This window comes from Melanostigma gelatinosum (genome assembly GCF_949748355.1).
Source record: "Melanostigma gelatinosum genome assembly, chromosome: 4".
Classification (NCBI taxonomy): domain Eukaryota; kingdom Metazoa; phylum Chordata; class Actinopteri; order Perciformes; family Zoarcidae; genus Melanostigma; species Melanostigma gelatinosum.
In genome coordinates this window covers 19090813-19115392 of record NC_136637.1, presented here as the reverse complement: position 1 = coordinate 19115392, position 24580 = coordinate 19090813, and the positions used below count along the sequence as shown (strand labels likewise).

Here is a 24580-nt window from a genome sequence, read left to right as displayed (position 1 = left end):
AACTGTGCTAGCAACAAAGAGAAGTTGTGTATTTGGCCATAATTTGGCGACAATACGAATGTACGGAAAGTGGAGAGGTGGCTAATGCTGCTGCAGTGGTTTGAGGAGTTTCCATGGACATTTCTATCCTTTTCTGTTACTCTGGGTTTCCAATAGAGTCCACTGTAACTTCTAACTGCTGTGAATCTCCAGTGTTGACAACTCAAAGGATAGATTGTTGGTGGAGTATTATTACAAGGCGATCACATGCCGCCCTGCAGTCCAGGTTAGTTTAGATTTGTCTGTCTTCTGTCTCTTTCCCAAAACTATTCCTGTCCACATCCATGTCCCTGTTCCACTTGAATCCTGCTATCCTGCGTCCTCATCCCCGTCCTTGTCCGCTCCGGTCCTCCAATCCTACATGTCTTTACCCCCTGTCTAAAACGTTGTCCTCATCTGTGTGCCTGATCCCGTCCCTGTCTCCAACCCACTAAACCGCGCTGTTAGTCCCCACTCCAGCACCCTTCCCAGCCTCTGGTCCTTTTTCCTGTCAGTGGTGCAACCTGGTGTAGCCTTGTTAGAACGGGACAAGCCCGTTGTGACCGGCCCGCCCTGCAGCAGGTGCCAGCTGCCCCTATGCTTCATGCGCCCAAGCACAAGCACTTAAAGCACTTTAGCTGCGCCGCTACTCATCAATGCATGCAGTTAAAGACAATTGGACCTGTCTGCATCTGCATACCTGTCCTCAGAGGTAATGTCAGATGAAACATTGTGATACTGTAAGAAAACAATAATAACCCAGGGAGGAGGGGGAAATAACAACGAAGCTACACCAGGACTTCTGACACCAAGCTTAGCGAACAGCCCCTCAGAAATTTTCCATTCAATGCAACTGTTTTCTTTTTTGTTGTTGTTGTTTTTGTTTCTTTGAAAAAATGCTTGTATGATCATATGCCAACAAATCTCCACAAGGTGGACACAGCACCAAATATGCATTCACACTAGTGGTCGGGGGTCTGAGGGAGGTTCTCCCCGAGGAGCTTCCTGCCCGATGCTCTCCCACATCCTGTGTAAAGACTTGAAAAGTGGAGAGAGTGCTGATAAAGAATGCTTGCCCAGCAGCTTGGTAGCATGAAAATCGGCTGTACACGTCCTTTAATATTGAGCAGCAACTTACAACCAACCTGTTGGTGCTTTATCCCATCTATTCAAAGACTTGATGTACGGGGAGGAGCATACATACAAATATGTTTAAGCTATTCCCTCCCTCATATTTGTAAGTGTGACTTTTTATATATTATTATTATTGTTATTATTTCCTGGCCAGCTATGTGGTCTGACTATACATCATGTACAGTACTTAAAAAATACAATTATTTATCTAAGAAAAAATTATAAACTGATCCAAACTAGGTTTTCTTATGAACAATTTAGTGACTCACCGATTGCACAGCAAGTGTATTTGATTCAGTGTATTTTGGGGAATATAATCACTAATGAATGTTTTTTTTTTTTTGTTTTTTTTAAATGAACCGTTTCCTTCTGTTGCTCAGCAGAGTCATTTGTAAGCTCCGTGCCCAACAGGCGAGTTTCAGCCTCGGGTAAAATCTGTGTCAGTCAGGCACTCAGGTCTCTGGTCATCTTAGTTCACTGCTACTTAAGGCCGGTGAACCTCTCACCTCTTAATAAGTCACTTCTCTCCATGCACACCCAGCCATCCCGCCTCGGTCTGCAGAGCCACGGTCACACTTCTGTAACGTCACTTTTTATTTTCTATCATTCTTTTTCCCCTGCTGGTCATGCTAAGAATCTCTGTTCACGGGTCAATGTATCTTGTTTTTCGTTTCATGTTTATCCTTCAAAGAGGATTTTTTTTATTTTTTATTATTCAAACTTTTCATGATACTTAACTAGAAATCACACCGCTATTACTTTCTCTGAGAAATGAAATGATTTTGATTCAAAATATGATTTGTATTTAATGTCTTTTTTTTTTTTTTAATAAAAAGTGAACACATTTTAAGATGCTGTCCCTGATGTTTGTTTCTGTGTCATCCGAGACTTTTTTTTAAAATATCACTGGGAAGAATGAGGTCTGTGCTGTCACCAATAGGACGGTCATCTCAGCTTCATTTCTGCAGGCGATCGGGACTCTTGAAGTCCTTGAATGCAATCGGGCTCCCCTCAGTCTTGGAATGTGTCAATAAGGATAAAGCAAAGGTTCAATTTGTGAAGAATAAAAATAAATCTGGTGGTGCCGGGCAGGCTGGCAGTGGGCACAAGAGGTTGAGGCGAATTCCTGTGCCCGACCAAGGCAAACAGAGAGCAGGTCAAAAGGCAGCGTGGAGCCTTGTCTAAAGTTAGACAAGGACCTCCACTTTAGATCCCCGTGATAACACTGCACACAAGCACGCCGAATATAGAAAATGTGGTGCAGGGGTGCATCTACACACAGACTTTCATAATGTCCTGATGAGGCTGTTATGATTCTGATGTTTTGCCACCTATGGATGTTTGTGCACAAAGTAAACCTGTCTGAGGTGAAAGAGAGGCCAGGGGCGCACAGCTGAGGTTAATGTTTTTATGAAATATATCACCTTTTTTTCTTCTTACATTACATCTCAATTCCAACAGTTTACATACACACGTGAGCAGTTTTTCACTTTGGAATAGACTCGCACAAACAATAATTCTTTCTCCAACAGCAGCATGTAGATGAAGAGCAAAGGCGTCCCACGGCCTGGTTCGCAGAGGGACTCGCTCTTTGTGGTCATGTGTTCTCGGTCAGAGAGAACAGCAACATGTAAAATAAACTAGCAAGTCTTTTTTGACAGATACCGTACAGCGACACAACTTACAGCAGACACATGAATATTGGAGGTAGGTTAATGTAGAAATACCCGTCTGAGAGGCGGCGCAGGGAGGCACTGCCTGTCATGCAAACTGCAACCCCATGGAACCATGGGAAATGTTTTCTGAGTACTATTTAAGGATTCCCGACTGAGAGTTTTGCATTCACTGACAAGAGCTGATCATGTGTCAAATCAACAACAACAACAAAAACATGGCAGCAAGGTGAAAATGAATCATAAAAACAACATTTAGAAATATTTCTAAATGACATTTGGTAACTCAGTGCTTTTGTTCTTGCTTGGTTCATCACAAACCAAACCTCCAGACAACTCCTTAAGGGTAGAGCAAGCTCAACTCATTAGTGGAGTTACTCAGAGCCAAGATACAGATGTACACTTTATACACCCATACTAAATAATAATATAATAATAACAATAAGGCAAAAAAAACGATATAAATACTCGTAAAATAATTACAAATAACAAATAAAATGAAATAAAGTTGAAATAAATAAGGCTGAAGAGTAGAAGTGTATGCATCAATATTAAAATCTTCTTTTCAGAAAAACAAAAATAGATATTTTTTTCTCTTTGGGACGGGTGTTTGAAGAGGAGGGGGGTTGGGGATCAGGGTATAGCTGGGACCCGAAGCCCCGCAATGACAGTGTACCTGAATTAAACACCACCATGGACAAGATCAATAAATAAACAGCTATCAAAAAAGGAAAAATCAGTGGCTTAGTTCTTCTTTTTTTTTTTTTTTTTTTTGTAGCTCTAACTCAGCGGTTGGTCTCTTTAAGTTAAGGGCACTCGGCATCTGCAGCCAGGTCAGTCGAACCTAAAATCTTCTTGCCGTTCCAGGGGTTCACACACCAGCATCGACCCCTCTGTCCGTCCAGAGAGGACTCGCACTGCAGAAGAAAAAGAAACAGGACATCATTTTATTCAGCTGCTTGAATTTTTCATTTCATATGTCATACACACATGGCAATGCAGCACTACCAAGAGTATGTAACATCACACTAAACGAAACACACACTTAAAACACCCTGCCTGCAACACACACTCACTCACACACTTTTAATACTGTGGTTGATACAAATCTTGGCTCACACACACACACACACAATTTGGTGAGATTATCTCATGCTGAGTGGAGTTATGAATCCAACACACACTTTAGCTAAAGATAAGTACCTGTTTGGGTTTGTAAAGCCCGTGTTTGTCACAGTTGGGGAGGTAGAATCTGGTTAATTTGTCCCCTAATTTCTGCTGAGATTTGGCAATCTTGTCCAAGGCTCTCTGCAGCTCAACATGACAGGGCCCCTGTAGAGAGGACGCAGGGGAAAGAAGGGTTTAACTGGGCTCTGTAGCCGACACACAGCATTAATATTGAACACTGCTTCATCATCAGCAAGCACGTGGGCTGGCATCAATATAAAACGTATAACAACAAGCATCCCCCATTCTCTGTCTCCCCCATCATCGACTTCAACGGCACGCGAGCTCCCCCTAGTGGTGCACGAGTCCCCTCCCCAAACCTCCCCAAAACTTTTAGTAACATACACACCGGGGGATTTCATAGATTCCAGACAATGATAGGCTACTGGTACAGCGTTTTTTGAGGGGGTCTCACCTGTTCGACCAGTTTCCTGCCGATGGAGATGAGTTTGGCTTTCATGCTCTCCTGAGCGTCAGCAGCAGCCCTCGGGTCGTAAGGCTGACTGTGGCCGGGTAGGTAGAGGCTGGAGCCGGGGTCCGACGCGATGGCTGCGTTCTCCATCTCGGCCTCTGGCTCTCCCTGATCTTGAGAGAGACATTGAATGAATGTAAAGCGGAAGTAACTGTAATTATACTTGTATATTTTTTTGGGGGGGGGGGGGGGGGGGGGTTGCAAGAATGAGGATTTGCTGGATGTATAAATGTAGAGCTTTATAGGCCTACCTTGTGTCTGGGGCTCGGGGGTCGGCTCAGACTCAGTGCTCACCGTGCACACGGCCTGTCCGCGGGTGAGGGAGTGCAGCGGCCGGGTGTCGCCGGGTCTCGGGGTGCACCTCAGTCCGGAGCCGCACGGCGACGTGTAGATCCCGCACAGCTCCTCAGCCTTCAGGGCGCAGGCGAGGCAGCATCCACAGCCGGGTTCCCGCAACACCTCGGCGCATTCGGGCGCCACTTCTGGACACTGGCTCAGCTTCTCCGGAGAACACGGGGCGCATCGGATCGGCTCTGGCCCCACCACCGGGGACCCCAGCGTCCCTGTGGACAGCACGGAGCACAGCGCTGCCACCGCGACGTGCCTCAAAGATAATCCACCCATGGGCAACATAGTGAGCTGGAAACTAAATGTAGAATATAAAATGTAGAGCAAGGCAGAGAGGATAATCAAAGGTGGAAGCCGCTTCTTGCTCAGTTCTGCCTTTCGTTTGATTTTTGGGGAAATGTCTAACTGTGCGTTGCGCGCAGCCGTATTTATAGCCGGGTCGTCTGTGAGTGTTTGACGCATCGGCGTTATGAATGATTTCTGGAAAGAAGGTGTGATGATACGACGGGCTCCGATTGGCCAGCCAATGTCCGGTCATGCAGCTAATTTGAATACAACAATCACGTCAATATTTATTTGGAACAGGCAGCGCTTGCACGTATCGCGGTGAGTGACGACACCAGTGTTTGATGTTGCAATCAATGACCACCCCCCCTTTTCTTCTCACGCTGGTGCTACGCTTAACTACTTTACCTCACGCTGCCACTCTCTCTCGTAGCCTAACCACAGAGGCAGTGCGTTTCTTTCTCATTGTTTGTTTTAGTTGAAGATATTCCAATATGACGTCACACAGTTGCTGATTTTAATCGATTTCAAATGTGAAACAGTTCCGTGTTTTCTGCTCTGACACGACTCCTCTCGCGAGGAACAACGCTGCACAACGGTTTCTTTATTAATTGTCCTTCCCGTACTTCTTACACAACTTGGAAGTAAACTGGTGATGAGCGCACATTACGCACGCCCACGCTGCGCGTGGAGAGCGAACCAACGGTTCCAATTTGGCACGGGAAAGCACCCGTGTATTGCAGAGGGACAATAAAACCGACTTTTTAGGAATAGCTGCGCAAATGAGGCTCTCCGTTTACGTCACTGAGTCAGGGGGCTGGGGACTCTGGCATGTGATCCCTCTGTCCCTTTGCGCGCGCACGGAAGCCGGTTTTTGGGCTCAGTCCACGAGATTTCCCGTTGTAATTACCCGTTTCCTGGGATGATTATAGGGCCACGCTTTGAATGGGGGCTGTGCAGACATGTCCACAGACACGTCCCGCTGCCTTGCCACTCTCTATGGGGCTTTGATCACGCTTGGAACAACACGCGCGTTTTCACGGCTTGCTGCAAGGCATATTTCGTGTGCTGTCACCGCTGAACCCAGGCGGGCATGTTGTAGTGTTCCCTTCATTTGAAAAAGGACACCGAAAACTCAGAGCAAATCCCTCCTTCAATCCACCCTCTCTTCATTCGTATATTGTATCAATTTTCACATTGTACCTCGACTTTTTTCTGATGCAATGGGCTGCATTGTGCGAACATGCAATTGCGTTATAGTATTGCATCATCTGTCAACTGGCGCCAACGGTCACTCTCACGTGATGCTCAGATGCAAAGCCCCGGGCTATATAATGCTTATATGATGTGGCATGAGAGCGTTTTATATCCCCCCCCCCCCCCCCCCCCCCCCATGTACATGCTGACATCTTCCTTAAGGTATATTCAATCAGACTATGGCCGATTACAAACCGTGCTGGACAATAATTACGTTCAGGTACTTAGTTTAACTTGAGTATTCCCATTTTCTGCCACTTAGTAATTCTATTTCACTACAATTCAGGGGGGAATATATTGCACTTCACATGTATATGCCAGCACCACTTAGACTAGTTACTTTATAGATTCCTGATTTCCATAAAATATCTAATCAATTGATAAAACATGTATGAAATGGAAATACTCAACGGAAGTATAGAATGTGTTCACTACGTCTACAGGTTACTAAAAGCAGTCATAACATGTTTAAAGGGCAGTCTGTGTTTTTTCCTTGTTGTTTTTTACCAAATCAACTACAGATCAGTTCCAAACATTTCTAGTGTAACATAAAAAAAAGTTTGCAGGAAACATAACTCACTTTTGGTTCGTAGGTTTGTCTGCAGAAATATTGTATGCATCATTTCCCCCAAACTCACTCTGATGTAGCCTGTTTGACACTCAAATGTAGAATAAAGTTCTGTGGGTTTAAACACAGTTTGGCTTCACAGCAGGCAGAGTTTGTAAAGACTGGCCTGAGGGACACTGAGGATAAAGGGATTTGTTGTGTCCATTCTTTCAATCACTCATGTGATGTGTGCACATGTGCGACTAAATACAGAATGTCCTACAGGATGTTCCAATGTTTATTTTTTCTCACTCTCACTGAACAGGAAGTCTTTTAATGCATAACTCAATGTCCCCATTCTCGCTATGACAACTGCGGGAGGAAAAGGTACTTCTGTTTCACAGACAGTGCCGCAGGAAGTATTTAGGTACTTTACTTGAGTAAAAGTGGCACTACATCAGTGTTAAAATACTCCATTACAAGTTAAGGTCGGCCAAAGACTGCATTCAAAATACTCATGAAATTAAAGTATGGAAGTATTGTCAGAAAAATGTAAAGATTTCAAAGTACTCGTAATGCAGCATATATAACATATATATGTAGCCATGAAAATACTCAATAAAAGTACCTGTAAGTCCTATTTAGGTTCGGAACAGTACTTGAGTAAATGTAGTAGGTTAATTACATTCCACCATTACGCTCTGTAGTCTGCATACTTTCACTTTTATGTAGTTAAATGTATATTGCAGTACCCACGAGTAAAACATTACTTTGTATTGTGTCACCGCTACTCTTCTTAAGTAAAGAATCCAAAATACTTGTTTCACCACTGCTAATTCCATTAACATGTTAAAAGTTTAAGTTTTACAACTTTCAAACATTTCCTGATGTGCATGCACATCTGTTTCAGTCTGTCCTCAGTTGAACTGTGAAAGTGGACTCCTAGGAGCTGCAACGTGGATTGGGCAATACATTGTTTTGTCATTTCACGCAGATCTTCAACTGTACTTTACATAGATTTACCTCCTTAACCCTCCTTGTAAGGCCTCCACTCATGCGTGAAGCTTGTCTGCAGTATCTTGTGATATGACCTCATATGGCTGACTGGCTGCTGCTGTAAAGCACAGCATGGGATCGTCTGGGATGTAAAGACAGAGAGGCATGAGGGATTAAACGTGTGAAGTATTCTCATGGAACCGCAACATGTGGTTTCTGGCAGTTGTTGTTTGTTTGAGCTGTCAGATGAGAGAGGCAGAGTGGTCAAACAGAACACAGTTATCTCAGGTCAGGAACAGACCTACTGGATCAAGACCCCGGCACAAAAAGCAAAGCCCTCGAATGGTTGGTGTTTGGGAGAGCGATGATAAGGGGGCGGGGAGAGTTCCCATCTCTTTCAGATGTCACATGATGGAGATCAAACAGGGCTTGGCATTGAACGTCCCAAGACTGGAATGTTTGTCCTTGACAAGAGCACCGGGAAAAACAGTATTGTTGTCTCAGGAGCTGCTCAACCCACACACACACAAATACACACCCTTCAGGTTCCAAACCTGATCTAAACCTTGCCCTTGAGAGGGCGTCAAAAGGTGAGCAGACAGATGAGCTCAGAAAAACAGTTCTTTGAAGTCACACCCACAGAAAGAATGCATATCTGTGTGAATACCAGAGGCCGACACCCAGAGGCTCTCTGGGGTTCGGGTATGTACGTATGTACTTCCGTCACTCGGAAGGTGAGGTTCAACTTCTCGTATTACACCTTACTCAACGCACTCATGTGTAGTACTAGAGAGGTTATCAAACACGTCTCACAACCGGGACAGAGGGACGAGGATATAAACGCAGACAATCAGACAAGACACGAACACTTATGTTGTTGACTAAAGCAAACAAAGGGAAGCTTACAGTCAGGTAGGTAGATGTACAGGTACAGGGTCAAGGGTCAAGGTTTCAGGCACAGCTAGGTACAACTTCAGGTTCCGGTTCAGGTACAGGTTCATGTTCAGGCACAAAGGCAAAGGTACACTTTCAGGTTCAGGTTCAGGTACAGGTACAGGTTCAGGTACAGGTACAGAACCTGCATGAAACAACAATAACAATCTGACTGAGGAAAATGGGCTGGCATGCACTGTACTGACTAATGAGGGAAATGGAGAACAGGTGAGCAGGGGAAAGATCAGGTTATGGGAATGGCAGGACAGGAGGTGAATGCAGGGCAGCAGGGAGTGGCTCGATGCGGGAGACAGATGACTGCGACAGGTGGAAAAGTGTGTCGTCTCTGGTCCCGGGACACGTCCGTGGCGTGGTCTGGATAACCAGTGTCCTCTTCCAGGGCTGAGACTCAGCAGCCAGGAATGTGATGTGAGTGGGCACAGTGACGCTAATCCGCTGCAAAGTTGTTCTTTTTCTTCTCCTTCTCACAAGATGTCCTGAATCGGAAAATCCATGTCTTGTTAAACAGGCTGCGCATATCATAGAACGAGGTCTGGGAGAAAAACACTAAAACAGAGCGGGGGTCCGTCATGGCGTCTTGGGACACTGCACTGCTTTAATATAGCGACTGGGGATATGGATTTAATGCTGGACCGCAGCGTCTTGGCGTGTTGTATGATGGTTCACACGTGTGTTTGTGTGTGTGTTTCGGTGGGTTTTTCGAATAAGTGTATATATTTGTGAGCTTGTGACTGCACTTGTGTGTGGGAAACCCAGGAAATCCAGGCTCCCATGCGCCAGCATCCATTGTGTGGAGTTTCCTCCTCTCTCTCTCTCTCTCTCTCTCTCTCTCTCTCGCTCTCTCTCTCTCTCTGTGTGTGTGTGTGTGTGTGTTTAGCTGCAGTGCTTCCCTCTCTCGTTGTGGCTCTAATGAGAGGTAGAAGGAAGTCCGAGCCAGAGGATTGCACTTGGCAAAGTTAACTGGAAACAATCTCATGAATGGGTCAGGGGAGCTGTGTTGGAAGGATTTTCCAGAATTGTGTCCCCATGCAGGAGAATGGAGTTTTCCATCCAAACTCACTGTTGCTTTACTCCCTCCCTCCTCCTTTTCCCCATTTCCGTCCATCAACTGTGTGTCTGAAGATCCTTTCTTCGTTTACAATAGAGCAGTCTGTCCAGCACATCCACATCAAAGGATGCTGTGCAGTAAATAAAGGCTGGGAGATCATATACAGTCAGGGAGTGTGACAGTGGCCACCCCTGTAATGTTGCCTGGATTGACTGCCCTTCACTTTCAACTGCATTGTGCCCCAGAGATCCAGATAATTGTGCAGCATGGACTTACACTACATGCAGGAGGACTGTATTTTTTCGACTGAAGAGTACATTTTGTCCACAGATCCGAACCGGCCAAGACAGCATCATGAGAAGCTGGAGGCAAAATTATACAAAACAAAACCAAATACGGCGACAGATAAAACGATAATAAAATAGTTTTATTATTAGGAATAGAAAGGAGTCATTTGTCGAACGGCTGTCCACATTGCAATGGCTGAGCCGGCGGCTAGCAGCTAAAACAACGGTAACAGTGCTGACGGAGCGAACGGTGTTTATCCTGAGGGGGCACCTGAGGGTTACGCGATGACGCCGTTGTACAGAGCTGCTGCAATTCGTTGTATCATTACACAGCAAATAGTTGTTTGCTTCTATATTGATGCTCTGAATAGAACCTTAAGCCAATTACCAAGTATTTATAAGAAATAAAAGCTTAAATTGTCCTCCCGTGAATCGTGAGAACATCCACAATGTCTGCAGGCTTCCTCCTTGCGTTAGAAAATCACATCAGCTTTGTTTTGTCTGCATTCAACACAAGCTGGAGTCGAGTGAGCTGAGACTGTCAAATATTAAAAAGGCATATACTGCAGTTTATGAAGCGCATCCAAGAATAATGATTCTTTAGTTTGGGCTCCTCAGAGCGTTGACACAAATGTTTGCAAAAAGGAACTGGCATATCATTTTTTCAACACCACAAATTCCACTTGCCTCCATTGTATTGGGATGGAGGCAGACATCTCAAAACCTGGAAAAATAAACCCCAAAAGCATCTGTGTGGCGAGATTCCAGCAGGGCTCAGAGGAGAAATATGTATTTCTGTAATTGTAGCAATGGGACGTAGCATATCTGTCTGCAGATGTCAGTCTGTAGGTCAAAGCTGTGTTGATCTGTTTTTCACAGGATTGAGTTCATGTCAGGTCGTCGTGATCCGCTTTGTTTCGGGAGGTTATTATGACATTTTCCGAGTTCATTGACCCTGTGTGTATCTGTGTTGATGTGCTGATAGGGAAAACACAACTACAAGACAGAGAAAAACACTCTTGCACTGGGGAAATCCTTGATGAGGAACATTCTCATGGGAGGATGTTTTTTTTATCAACTAATCAGAGGGGAGCAGTTTGTGTTTTGGGCATTTGTTGGAGACATTTTGTTTCTCACTTTTTGCAGAAAACTCTGTTTTGACACAAAAGTTCTTTGAAGAACATTTCCAGTTCTGTACACTGAAAGCAGTTGAGCGCTTAATCCTTGCATATGGATTTGATCAAATCTAGAAAGCAATCCTTCAGGATGAATCATGTGCATTAACCCTTAAACTGATGTGCTCTGCGCCTGGCAGTGTGATGGCTGTGGGAGACTTAATGACCAAATCTTTCCACCGTTCTGAAGCTTGTTTTGAGTGGCAGAATTGTCTTCTCCTCCTCTTTCCTAGCTTTCTCAATCACCACGCGACCCATCAGATTTATCTTGCGACCCATACTGGGTCCTGCCCTCCAGTTTGGGAACCACTGATCCAGGGCATCTTTATTTTCATGGCGAGAAGGTACTGTTTGTTCTCAGGTGAATGCTGCAGATGGAATATACATGTTTGATGTTGAGCTGAATGTTTGGCCGGTTTGGCCTCGCTCACACACTAAAATGCACTCACTTAAACACGGACACCAACAGAGATAAACAAACATGCATGCAGCTGAAAAGCATACACAAGGTTATATACACACACACTGTAAGCAGCGGGCTTGTGCCCCCCCCCCCCCCCCCCCGCTCCCAGGGTCCAACTTCCAGTCGAGGTTTACAGTAAAGGATGTTATGACACACAGGGTTGCATTGGGTAAGCAGTGTGAGTCAAAACCCGTTGACGAGAGTCCCGACAGTCTGCGTCACTGCTCCGATTCCCACTCGGCAGCACCTGACTCCAGCTGCTGATACCACAGCTGTAAACCAGGCCATAAAAAAGGTCGGTTCCCACTCACTTCTATCAGAGTGTGTCATTGGCACTCCTGAGCCAGGCGTGTCTGTTCGTAGTATGTGTGTGTGTGTGTGTGTGTGTGTGTGTTAACCATCTGCTGGCTGTAAATGTCTCAGTTATCAACTTAAAGCAGAGTATTGACGTCCTCTGAAGTGATTAAACGCAACCAGCATGGATCACAAAGCCGATAGAGGAAGGAGGAGGCCGGTCGGCTGGTTCATCATTTACTCGTTGAAAAACACGACCCCGATGTTTTTTTGCGTCAGGGCACGATCTTGTTGTGTTGCCATGACAATCTGTCACTCATTATGCACTGCATGCCACAGCCCTCCCAGCTGCTTCACTCTACACGCACACACACAAACACACCAGCAGCAAACACACACACACACATTTTCACATCGCTGATGAGTGTTTGGAAGTCGGTTCTTCCTGTGACAGGACTTGAAACATCCCGACACACAAACAGACACAATGATAAGGCCCCACGTTTGTTTTGCTTTCTTTTTCCTTCTAAAAACACCCAGTTAGATTGTTAGAGTCCTCTGTTGTGTGTGTGTGTGGGGGGGACATATACAGAAACATGTATAACCCACACAGAGGTCCGGACACCTTTCTCACACTCAAGACTGTCCTTGAGGAGGACAAAGAATTGCAGAACTGATTAGTAACTTTGAGCCAATGCTTTGAATATTTAGGGGGGCCTCTTCATTTTATGCTGCTCTGTCCTTTTTTCCATCCATCACCTATCTCCCAACAGACAGAGATGCCTTGCACGTGCACGTGAGGTTGAAGGGCTGCAAGTGTTGGAGTGCTTAGTGGTTGAGTTTTTGAGCAATGTATGCGCTGTTTTGTCCTTGATTTCACAAAGTGCTGTCCCACTCACACACTCAGACACTAGCAGTGATGTGACAGGTGACGTCAATTAACTGGGGCAGTCCAGAGCAGGAAATCCACAGGTGTGATTAATTACATGAATGATTGCCCCAATGAGCCGACTGCAGCCGTGATTAATATTATTGATTGCACCTTGACTTACTTTAATGGAAATATCCTTCAGTGCTGAAATGGGTTTTAAACTCTTTACAAACTTGCGTTGTTTGGTCAGGCTTTGTTTAAACTTTGTTGTTTAAACAGCTGCTCTGTTCCAGCTGCTCTGTTTTATTACACGACTGTTGTCTGGATAAGCTTGATGGGATTACTTTCACTTCCTCTGGGTTTTATTATGTTGTTATTATTTATTCAAAAAATGTTGTCATATCTTGTAGACTTTTGCAGTTGTAAATTCGTCTCCACTAAAAAGTATTTTTTATAAATTTGCATTTCTGCATGAATTGTTTTTTTATGTTGCGTGTCACTTTCAACTTTGTATTGAAGCAAACATTAATCTTTTTCGCTTTTCTTTCTGTATTATGTAATGTAGTAGTTACATAGTAGTACTATATACACAAAGTGTATTAGTATTATTATGAAATTATGAATTGAAGATTTATTGATAATAAAAAAAACGAAACTTACTTACAGCCTGCACTCTATTAAAGGAGGCTACATGTGTTTGTTTTCTACTCAACACCTGTCTAACATTGAATTTAACAACAACTCAACATTCTTTCCACAGTGAACTTATCGAGCCCTGAATATCAGAAATGGGAGGCTGACACAGTAGTGGTCTTTGTTATCTGCACATATCGTACAGTATTTGCTCTCCATACACACACACACACACACACACACACACACACTGTCATGTTTTTCTGGTAGCAGACACGTCCATAACACGCTCGTGAAACACTCATAACACGCTCGTGCATGAGGCTCCTTCTGAAAAACAGGCTGACATTGACCCCGATGTTGCTTCAAACAGCTACTCTGTTTTTCAACTGTTGCTCAATGTTTCTCAATGAGTTTGATGGCCTCTCCATATGCACTGTACAGGTGTGTGTGTGGGTGTGTGTGTGTGTGTGTGTGTGTGTTGGTGAAAAAGAGCACACGAAGAGCGCTTTTTACTCCAGGAGACACGTCCCCGCTGGCTTTATTTTTATAATCATGATACGTCCATATCATTGCAGTGCAAACACTTAGTATAAAATATCGTCTTTAACAAAATGTACATTCACATAAAACATCTCAATAAATACATCTTCAACAAAAGAACTTGACAAATATCGGATCATTCGCATATATCTCTGAAAAAGACTCTACAATGTACAATAATAGCAAGTAGTACCTACATATAACAATTGAAACCCGTATCATACAGTATGAAAATATCCAATTTACAGGAAAACATATTGTACATAACTCCTTTCTATCAACTTTCCAAAAACTGTTTAAAGCAAGTGTATAAAAATCCTCATTTTTAATCTCTTAGAAACTCAAAGTAAGCATCAAAGCTACTACATAGACTTTAAATCTATTTTAAATATGATAAGAAGTACAACTACATTATTTCAGTCAGGTTATGGTGTCCAAATAAATCTCTCCACACTTGCCATCATTTGATCATTGAGTTACAAAACTGTTAAAGAACAACTCACACAGTAAAAACACAGGCATTCATCAAAAGGAAAATCCACAATAACCGTATAGCCACACATTCGGTTGTGCTGCAGCTCAACACCAACACGTTTGATATGTTTATGAAAATAGGTTGGCACATTTGAAAACCTGCTACCTGTTGACTACAGCAGGAGCGGGGAGGAGGAGGGAACCCCGGCCTGATGTCAAACCGTCCTGAAAAAGCCCTCGAAAAAAAGATTCACACGCCAAGCTCATGAAGAAGACACGGGTCAAAAAAGCACCTTACATTCAAGAGGACCGCTACCGTTAGCACATGCATGAGGACTACGTTAAAATAGAGTCACTGTGTGTCCGCTGCTCGGCCTGTATGAATGTTTAATCAAAGCATGCATGTAAGAGCCACAGGCTTGCAGGCAGTGCATGCTAGAACAGAGTAGAGGAGAGTTAATGGCTGTGGTAAGCCGTACTGTGAGTAGCATGCTATACCATGAAATAAATCATCTGATTTTGTATGAGGAAGCCAGACACGGAGGTTTGGGTGTCTCCTCATAAACAGCAGTTTTCTTCTCCCGACCAAAGCAGCTTTTATTCATAAAAATAGTAGAACAGAATATCTTAACAATAGAAAATATTTCTTAAGAAACACGCACGCAGAAAAAAAGTTTTTTTTCCATTTTTAAATAGAATTCCACGAGGAAGGAATCACACTCGCACAATTACAGAAAATAAGTTTTTCTAAGTCATGCTTCAACTCCACGGAGATACGGACTGGTGTGGCTAGCTATGCACACTCTATTGGCTACATACACTATCAGGTCAAAATAGGGTCCAGCTGGTTTCATGCAAGGGGCCGAGATAGAAGACAAACCGCTTTATTGCTACACTTTGACGAGGAAGAATCTGGAAGTCAAGCATCACAGGGAAACAGACAGCAAACAAGATTGAAATGCAGCAGTGGCATCATGCACTTAAAGACACTGAGCGGCTCGGCTCAGGGATTCAAGAGATAACCTCATGTGCCGTCGGAGGATTAAAGTGAAGGGGCATAAACGTCCAGGTAATGATTGAAGGCCCTGTCATATTTTTGGCAAGTTGATACCGTTAACTGCCAGTTACAATTATACATTTGGCTTCATCCACTGTAAGAACACATATCTCTCGGACAACAATGCCGCTGTAATTCAACTGAATTGGTGTCCAATAAATCAAGAAAGAATCTAAAAGGCAACAAAAACGATGGCAAGAAAGTCATTGTGAGGAGTGGTCGCTAAGGCAACAGCACTGATTTGTTTTTTTTACTGAGAGAAAACGGTTGTTAAAGGAATGTCTGAATGTGGTTGTTGCGTGCTACACTATAACACGAAAACAGTGCAATTGTTTGTTATATTGATGTTGATTTAGTTATTTGTAGTTGTGGAAACAGTTTTGGGAGTCGCCTTGGCCTTTGATTGGTTACAGAGCAACGTGGCTAAAGCGTCCTGTACCCTGTTCACCCTGTGAAACAACAAACAGGGCTCCAGTATGGAGGGAGAGTCCGATTGAGGCCCCCCTCAGACTCCGGTCCTGAACGCAGTCCGGGCCCGAGTCCAGGTCTCCCGTCGGTCAGTGTCTCCGCTGCCTCCCGCAGACAGTAGGTCGGCTCTACGTTTTCCTCTTGTAATAAACTTTCCGCTACTGCTGTCACCTTCACGCTCCATTTTTTTGTTTTCCACTATCCCCACCGAGACGGCATCCGTCACACCGTTGCCATGGGGACAGTGGGCAGGTACCTGGTGGTGCTGCTGGAGGTGGTTGGTTTGGCCGTGCTCAGGCTCGGGGTCCTGCTGGTAGCGTAGGTAGTCACGGTGGGGGCGGGGCTGAGCCTGGTGCACACGCTGCCCTGGGTGAATGCGCTGGACCGGCGCTCGGCGTTGCCGGACTGGTGCTGGATTTGAGACAGCCTGCTGCCATGCCTGCGCCCCTCCAGGAAGTACGTAAGCATCTGACCTTTGCCCTTCACGCTGACCTGGCCTCGGCAGACAAAGTCGTAGTGGTCTGTGATGAGACGATGGACGTCTTCTGTCACCTGAAGAAGAAAGATTTTGGGGCGTGGTTTCTCTGTGTTTCTCATGATGTTTTACAGATGTCAGTCCTTCATATTAGGAGACTCAAATAAGCTGCATTGATTTCATATAAAATAGTGTACAGAAGGACTTGAAATTGTCATGTTGCCTACCATATTCATTTTCTTTCTGAGAGTACGATAAGAAGATAGCCCTCTTATGTCTGTTTGCTAAATATAAAGCTACAGCCATGAGACGTTAGCTTAGCATAAAGACTGGAAACAGGGGGAAACAGCTAGCCTAGCTCTGGCCAATGTATCGTGTTTGTACGGACACAGAAATCCCTAAAACCACAATTTTTTTTCTTTTTCTGTTTGGTTGTCTTTCTGTTTTGAAACTGATTCTAATCTCTATCAAACTTTTTCCTGCGGGAAGTAAAGAAGAAGGCAGCGGACTGCTGTACTGCACCTGTATCTTTCCTGGTACTCCAGTGCTGTCCATCCTGCTGGCTACGTTCACTGTGTTTCCCCAGATGTCATACTGAGGTCTTCTGGCTCCAATGACTCCTGCCACCACTGGCCCCACATTGATACCTGGACACATGAACAAAACTCACCCAGAGTTAATCAAAAATGAACGTACGAGTCTATGCTAACTTTTACTCTCAGGAGGGTCTCCTAGTGTAGTTAAAATGATACGACATTTGAAAACTCCTTTCAAAGCACTCAGTGGTGTTTTCGAGACAAAGTAGGCATATAACAATTTGTTGCTTTGTGTTTCTGTAAACAAGTTTTGAAACAATGGAGAAAAAAAAGTGTTCCATGCTCTCTCAGTGAGATCACAGTAAACTCCTCTAATTTGCATCTGTTTTTAATCATCCAATATACATTTTTGGGCTATTTTGTCATTAAAAACTGAAAACATTGAGCCGTGTTGCTCCTAGCATGAGGAGCAAATACAGCTTTCGGTGACGACTTTGTGTGAGCTCAATTTGACCGAGTGCATTTGGCATTTATCTTCACTATTCTTTGTTCATTACTAAATCACATGCAGGTTAACACAAAGGAACGTTTTTAATGACAAATAACAAATATGTGTATTGTGTAAAATTGATGCACACCCAGATTCATGTGTTGGGAGACTGATTCTTTTTTCTTTTTGGTATCAATCCTATTGATGCTCAAAACAAGACGAAGCATCGGAAGCCCACTTCTACTGCATCTCCATGGCAGCCGCTGTATTCTAAGCCTGTCTTTAGTATTGAGAAATAAGTGAGTTACATCACTGTAACGACATGTCATTAAGAATCAATGGTATTGCTTCATCTTCACGGCCACAGTTCTACAGGTTTAGGAGGTTGGACAGCAGCAAGGCACATGCAGACGAAGTGAAACTCGGCCAAACTTTGTTTTTCTGCACTTACTGGAAATCCAGCACTACGCAGATTATCAAACGTTGCGTTTCTGCAACAGGGGTTCAGCCAAGAACGCAAACACATGCAGTTTTTGCACATGGAGCCCCACAGTCTGCAGACAGGATGCCACTATGTACACCAGGCTACGCTGGGATTAAACAAGGGCTCCTGTTGCAGGCTCCCCACAGGATACCCAACACAATGGAACCCAGAACGTTAGGGCTCGCTGTGACGAGCTTCCTGGAGGGAACACTCTCCGAGTGATGCATTTCCTCCCAAACTTACCGGCAATGAGCGACAGTGGTGTCCAGTACAACAGGTCCTCGCTCCAACGCCAATGTTTATACAGACCATTGTGTGCATGTGTGTGTCTTTCACTCACCTACTCTCAGGACAAAGTCATTGTAAGACTGGTAGTTGATGGCATCCAGGACGTCAAACATATCGATGGCAAAATCTGCCACTGTGCATACATGTGAGGTGATGGACTTCTTCGCCTGTGAATCAGAAAAACAGACAAATATCAGGAAAACACAGATGAATGCTCAAACAAGCATGCTTACATCCAAGTTAAGAAGGGTTATTACCCCTTCAGTTCTGTTTCCCTGATGGGATTTTACACATTATCATCTTCGGCCGCCACAAAAGCGCACACCAGGGTTTTCCCCAAAAGTCAAACCACCTGTTAAGTTTAAATGGAGTTTTGCAGGCGTTGCAGAAAGGGCTCTTTTGTTTGTCAGCTTTGCAGGATTTAAAGAAACTTTATCAATGCAGAATATGCTGAGCCACAGAAGCCGTTAATCCCTCGCAGAGGATTTGTTGAGTGAAACGTGACAGCATTCTAAATATCTAAAATAGCTACCTGCAAATATTAGGCCTCTCAAAACCGCCGCTTGCATTCTGAACTGTTTCAAAATGCGCTAATACCCTGCAAACACACAGGATCAAAAATAGCTCCTGCATGTGTACCTTGGAGGCAGTTGTAGGAACCAGCCCTACTGCAGCCATGTATGTACTCCCAATAGTCTTGATTTTCTCAATTTCCCTGTAGCAGTCTTTGTCCATCAGCTGGAGGGGTGAAAAAAGAGAAGAAAAAGGGGATGAAAACAGGAGGAAAGCATTAGTACAGTAACACATTTCAAATCAAATTGCAGTAAATTGTCAGTTTAAGTTTGTATATATTATAGGTTGGGTTTAGCAAACAAATCCAAATGCAATTTGAAATGGACTATTTTAGGGTGTTTGAGTAAATTGATGCTTGATGTTGTTGATGATAGATTCAAGCAGGCCAAAAGTCATCTGTAAGTAATTCCTGATTTGCAAGAACTTTCCCAACCGCAACCATCGCTTATTATATAGCATCAATAAACACAGTGTCATTTAAAGCCATGGCCACAATGTCATCTTTGAAAATGACGTTATGGTCATATTGCACCGGAGCGTCCCCCCAAATTCTCCCATGGCAGAGCAAGCAGACATAAAAGCTGCAGGAAAATAAAATCGATATATGAAAACTGCAGATTTACGATGCAACACAAAATGTACTCACCTCATCAAAGTCAGCGATGATCTCATTGAGCAGCCTGAGGCACTCAACGCCCATGTTGTTCCCGTCCAGCTCAATGTAGAAGTCGTTGAAGTTGGCGATGGAGGCGAACAGCACTCCAACCTGAGCGTAGGACTGGTAGTATAGGTCCTGGGGGGGGGGGGGGGGGGGGGGGGGAGAAGTTAAATCAAAGCTGGACTGCACTATACTGTGGGGAAATTACAAGGCATTAAAGGATCTAATTTATATTTTGGTCAAGTTCTGAGATATGTGTCTTTGAAATGTCTGCCTTCACACCAGTACAATGGAGGCGAAGAGGCCCTCTTTTAATCCGCAGACCTCACTGTGAACAGTTTTCATATGAACTACACTTTCCACTGAGGAAATAGTCCACTTAAAAAACGGACAACACTGTGTGCTGTGGATTATCCAGCCTAACAGGGAAACTGTTTATGAAAGGATGCATTGATGTTGCATTTTTTTCATTTCATTTTTCAGTGCTGTGAGCATCACAAATACAGAGTACAGAGTCAGTGCTTGTGTTGTTCTTTGCCCATATGATTTTTGCCCATGTGAGTACCTATACTCCTTATTGCACACTATTGACTCCTGCTGAACACCTCCAAGTGACATTTAATTTGCTTTCAATAATGGAAAATAAATTCCAGAAAGACTGCCTCTAAATGCCTTTAGAGGCAGTCTTTCCCATTGTATATTCTCTTTCGGCCTGTTAATAATGTAATGTAGTTAGTCATTAGTTTAATTACCAGCAACGTAGTTTTGTTTTCACCTTGTGAGCCTGTGTGTGTGTATCATCATGCCAAAATGTGGTCCTGGAGACACCCACTGTAGCAAGAAGTACCACAGAAGCAGTTTTGAGTACATTACCACCCGTTTATATTTCTCTCTGTCTGTCTGTGGACAGATTTTGTCACCACAACACCATCACAAATCCTGCAAGATGCAGTCACACAACTTCACAGGTGTGCGATTGGAAGATCAGCAGTTCGATCCGTAGCTCCTCCTGTCTGCATGTCAAAGTCCTTGGGCGAGATCCTGAACCACAACAATTCCAGCGAAGGCTGTGCCATTGGTGTGTGAGTGAGAGTGTATGAGCATTAGATTGGATCCTGGTGGGCAGGTGGCACCTTGGTAGGTGGCATTCTGTCGCAATTGAGATCAAAATGAAGGTCGAGTTTGAAGATGGGTGTGGTCCAAGCAAGGGGGCCGAGTAGGAGGGCAGGAAGCGGGGAAGGGGCCATCGGTGTGATCCTTCGCAAGATTGTCTCTGGTTATAAAAAAGGCTTGTATTATTTCGCCATATATTGTGCACCCAAGTTCCAACTGTGACACGGTAAACTCCTTGTGAATTTACATGATTCAAGATTCAAGAGAGGTTCAATGTTATGTTGTTTCTGACAGCAAAATCGCAGTTGTATTACCAATCAAAGTGCAAAGTCATTCGGAAATATAAAACAACATAAAACTACCAAAGACGACCTTTTGGGTTGCAGTTCACATACTGACTGAGGTTGTGTATGTAAAGGGCACAGAAAACCAGCACGTTTGCATGTTCCCAATGCTGCAAAACTGTTTTTAAATCGCTACGTTGGAGCGGTGAAACTTTGAATTCCAGGCAGAAGAGTCCCACTGCGCTGTGTTATGAATACAGTATACGGGTGAACTTTAGCCCAGAGGAAAGAGAGGAAGCCTTTCTATACACTGTAGCTCCGAGGGGTCACCAATGTGCCGCGAACATACTTCCTGCCCCCAGTGTGTACTAGTATCAGCCTCAGATGATCCCTGCACCGTCTGATGCGCAGCCCGCTGATTGTTAAAGGATAAGACCGCTGCTACTTTTTTCTTATTTTTAGCAAATCCCATGACAAGACCAAAATCAACAATGAATTGAACCGACTTACCAACACTGACTGCGAGGCCAAAGCCTTTATGGCTTATGCCTCCGTGCTAAAGAGCTCCGCTGTCGTTCAAAGAGATGTTGAAAACACACCATACTGTTGCAACTGGGTAACATATTCTTCGATAATGATGATTGTGTCCATTGTACTTTCTTCCTGCAGCTCGTCGGTGTTAGCATGGAGCCATGTCTCAGTGACGTCTGCTTAATAAAAGGCAGTTCTGGAGATATACAATAATAATTGCACTGACGAAACATGTCATCCAGTGCATAAAGTATTGCTCTTTCATGTATTTTTGACTAATAAGGGACTCATAGGACTCAGATGCACTTGTTGATATAATCGGTGGCTCTACAGGGGTCACAGTCAGCTGTGAGAAAAGAACTCTGGATGATGTCATTGTAATGTCATCAGGGCTATTTTAGGATGGGATTGTAGACTTTACATTTTCAACAGAAGAGTGACAAACATAAGGGCATGGAGTTTCAGGAACATGGACATTTACCAGGCAAAGTAGCTGTTCGGGGGCATTTTGGTAAATGCAGGATCCTGTATTTTCAGAGACTCGATATGTTCTTGCAGTTTTTAAACTCATTATGCAACGATTTCCCATGATTTTTTAAATTATGCTGAAGAATGCTGAACCCCCTGCTTTTGTATCTATTTCAAAAGGTAAAAGCAGACTCGATAATATAAACCGTAGGAGATAAGAAAGGAAACGCTGCATTTTTAAACTTTTAACATCAGAATGTGAGTTTGCTTCCACTTTGTTGCCCCTTGACATTCATTTGAAAATGTCTCCTGAAAGGAATTATCAATCTATTTTTATTTGGCACAAATCTACTGGTTATGGGCCATACTTAATGTTTCCGTCCATGTTGTATGTATAGACTTTACATGTTAAATTTGGATACGGCCATTGCACCTAAAAATGTCACGACAACAAGTATGCAGCGTAACAAATATGGACACTGTTTAGTGTTTACGAACCAAACTCGTTCTGTTGAGGGGCTATACATTCCCTGAGAGGATGTACGTTTTCATCACTTCCTGAGAAAGGGAGGAGGGGGCTGAGGAAGGAACACAGACCAGTGGAGGGGATGTTCATCAATCAGTGGACACAGACAGACAAGGGCTCACACTTCCACTTCAACATCGCAACACACGGTCAGATCAAGCAGTACCGTAGTCCTAAACAGCTGGGATACTTCCCACGTGAAGACCCCAACCCTTGGAGGGCATTTCTTTGGGATATGGGAAGCCTGTAACCTGCTCCAGTTTCAATCAGCAAAATATCTACTTATCCTTCTGCATCATTCCCTAAAAGACCTGAACCATAAAGCTCATTAGATGGTGATATTAGATTTCCTACTAACCAATAAGCACAAATTTGGTGGTTCATGCTTTTAAAGACCCCTTGATGTGTGGCTCACAGTGCTAATGGCTAAATTGAAAAAGTGAAAAGTTGAAAAGTGACACATTTTTGGTTTCACTGCTGTATGATCTGGCAGTATAAATTGTCTTTAAAATCAGCGGCAGTATGTGCAAAACCAGCGGTAATGAGACTGAAAAGGTGGGACTAATTAAAAATAATGATCTGCATGGGTTGTCCCTGTAACAGCCGTGTCAGCTGCTGATTTACTCATGCATGTCGTTACTGTTTGCAGAACTTTATCATCCCTGAGATGCAGACAAACGACACGTTTAGCTGCAGCTGCTGCAGAAGTCTGAGGAGAAACACTTGCTCCATCTCATTTCCCGAAGAGGGGAATTACACCAAATCCAGCTCTGTTTGCCTGAAGAAATGTGTTGTCGAATATGCCATATACTTTTCATGTAGGGATAGAAGATGTATTGTATCATTCAGCAGAACTTTATCGCAACTACTGGAAAACAAAAACTGGAGCACAGTAACTCTATCAGGCCCTGTAAAATATTGATATCTTTTCTGGTCGGGTTTAGTGCTTGAAAGTGAGTTGAACATACTTGGATTCCAGTATGTAATGTCTCATTATTATAAAATGTTACAATATTGCTGTAATATTAGTATTGAATGTTTAAATTAATCCTTGTTTATTTTAGTTATTTTTCTTAATCGATCATACAGAAACATAAAATAATTTGCAGCTACTTATATTATATTACATATCATTTCATTTCACATCTATTTTTTTATCAGTTTTTGCTGTGAAATCAGATGCCCTGAAGTACACATAACTGTTGAAACAACAGAAGTAGTCAATGTGTAATTAGGGCTTGCTTCACATTGAAATATTGTCATTTTAATGCTGAAACAACGTTTACACTGTTGGTCACCTAAACCAGTGTTTCCATTGCGGAGCCAGGATCTCCCAATGGGTCATACGATGCGTTTAATGGGTCATGAGTAAAATAATTTCAGTTTTCAGACTTTTCACTTATATGTGTTTTTCTTCTTGTGTGCAACTGTTTTGAACTGCTCGCAACAGGACATCGCTCCAGTCAATGATCTTGACCTGTAAATCGCCAAACTAGCACTTCCTGGGTGTATTAGGAAAGACTGGAAAGTCTTTGCTGGTTTCAGAGGCCTTAACTGCCTTTTAGTGTGACGATCCATGTTGGACGGGCCTGGACTTGTCTGTGGATGCTCACCATGTTCCTGGGGTTCGACATGAGGAAGTGCTGAGCCACATGAGCCGGCAGCAGGTTGAAGAGGATCCTCTTGTTGTCCAGCTTCACCTTCTCCATGTCCCCTCGCTCCTCCTCCGCCTGGATCAGCAGTTAACACAACACACAGGTGGAGAAGGAGAGGTGAGTCCTTACAGAGCGACAAGGATGTAGATCCAACATGAAACTGATGATCTACCGTCCAAATACAATGGACCTTTATTGTCCCACAGCTCAGAGGAAGATGCACTTGCTTATCCTTATCACTAGAGGGAGATAATGATTTTCAAACAAGGCAAATG

The 24580-nt window shown here is 43.7% G+C and overlaps 2 protein-coding genes across 3 annotated transcripts in view; both read right to left on the bottom strand.

Moving 5' to 3' along the window:
- Positions 1-2466: 2466 nt before the first annotated feature.
- On the bottom strand, positions 2467-5334 carry igfbp1a (insulin-like growth factor binding protein 1a; the record flags this gene model as incomplete). Its single annotated transcript, XM_079267795.1, has 4 exons — positions 2467-3742; positions 4029-4157; positions 4468-4637; positions 4776-5334. The coding sequence occupies 4 exons, from the start codon at positions 5332-5334 to the stop codon at positions 3632-3634; spliced, it is 969 nt and encodes a 322-aa protein (XP_079123921.1). The 3' UTR covers positions 2467-3631.
- An 11112-nt stretch (positions 5335-16446) lies between these two features.
- adcy1a (adenylate cyclase 1a) overlaps positions 16447-24580 on the bottom strand; it is a gene marked incomplete at both ends in the record, with an annotated part of 37164 nt that continues 29030 nt past the window's right edge. Inside the window, 6 exons of one of the 2 annotated variants that reach the window (XM_079267041.1) lie at positions 16447-16776; positions 17222-17346; positions 18550-18664; positions 19137-19235; positions 19717-19863; positions 24264-24380. In XM_079267041.1, the coding sequence (XP_079123167.1) occupies positions 16447-16776; positions 17222-17346; positions 18550-18664; positions 19137-19235; positions 19717-19863; positions 24264-24380 (933 nt within the window). The remainder of the gene's footprint in view (positions 16777-17221; positions 17347-18549; positions 18665-19136; positions 19236-19716; positions 19864-24263; positions 24381-24580) is intronic. The other variant, XM_079267042.1, reaches the window with a different exon arrangement.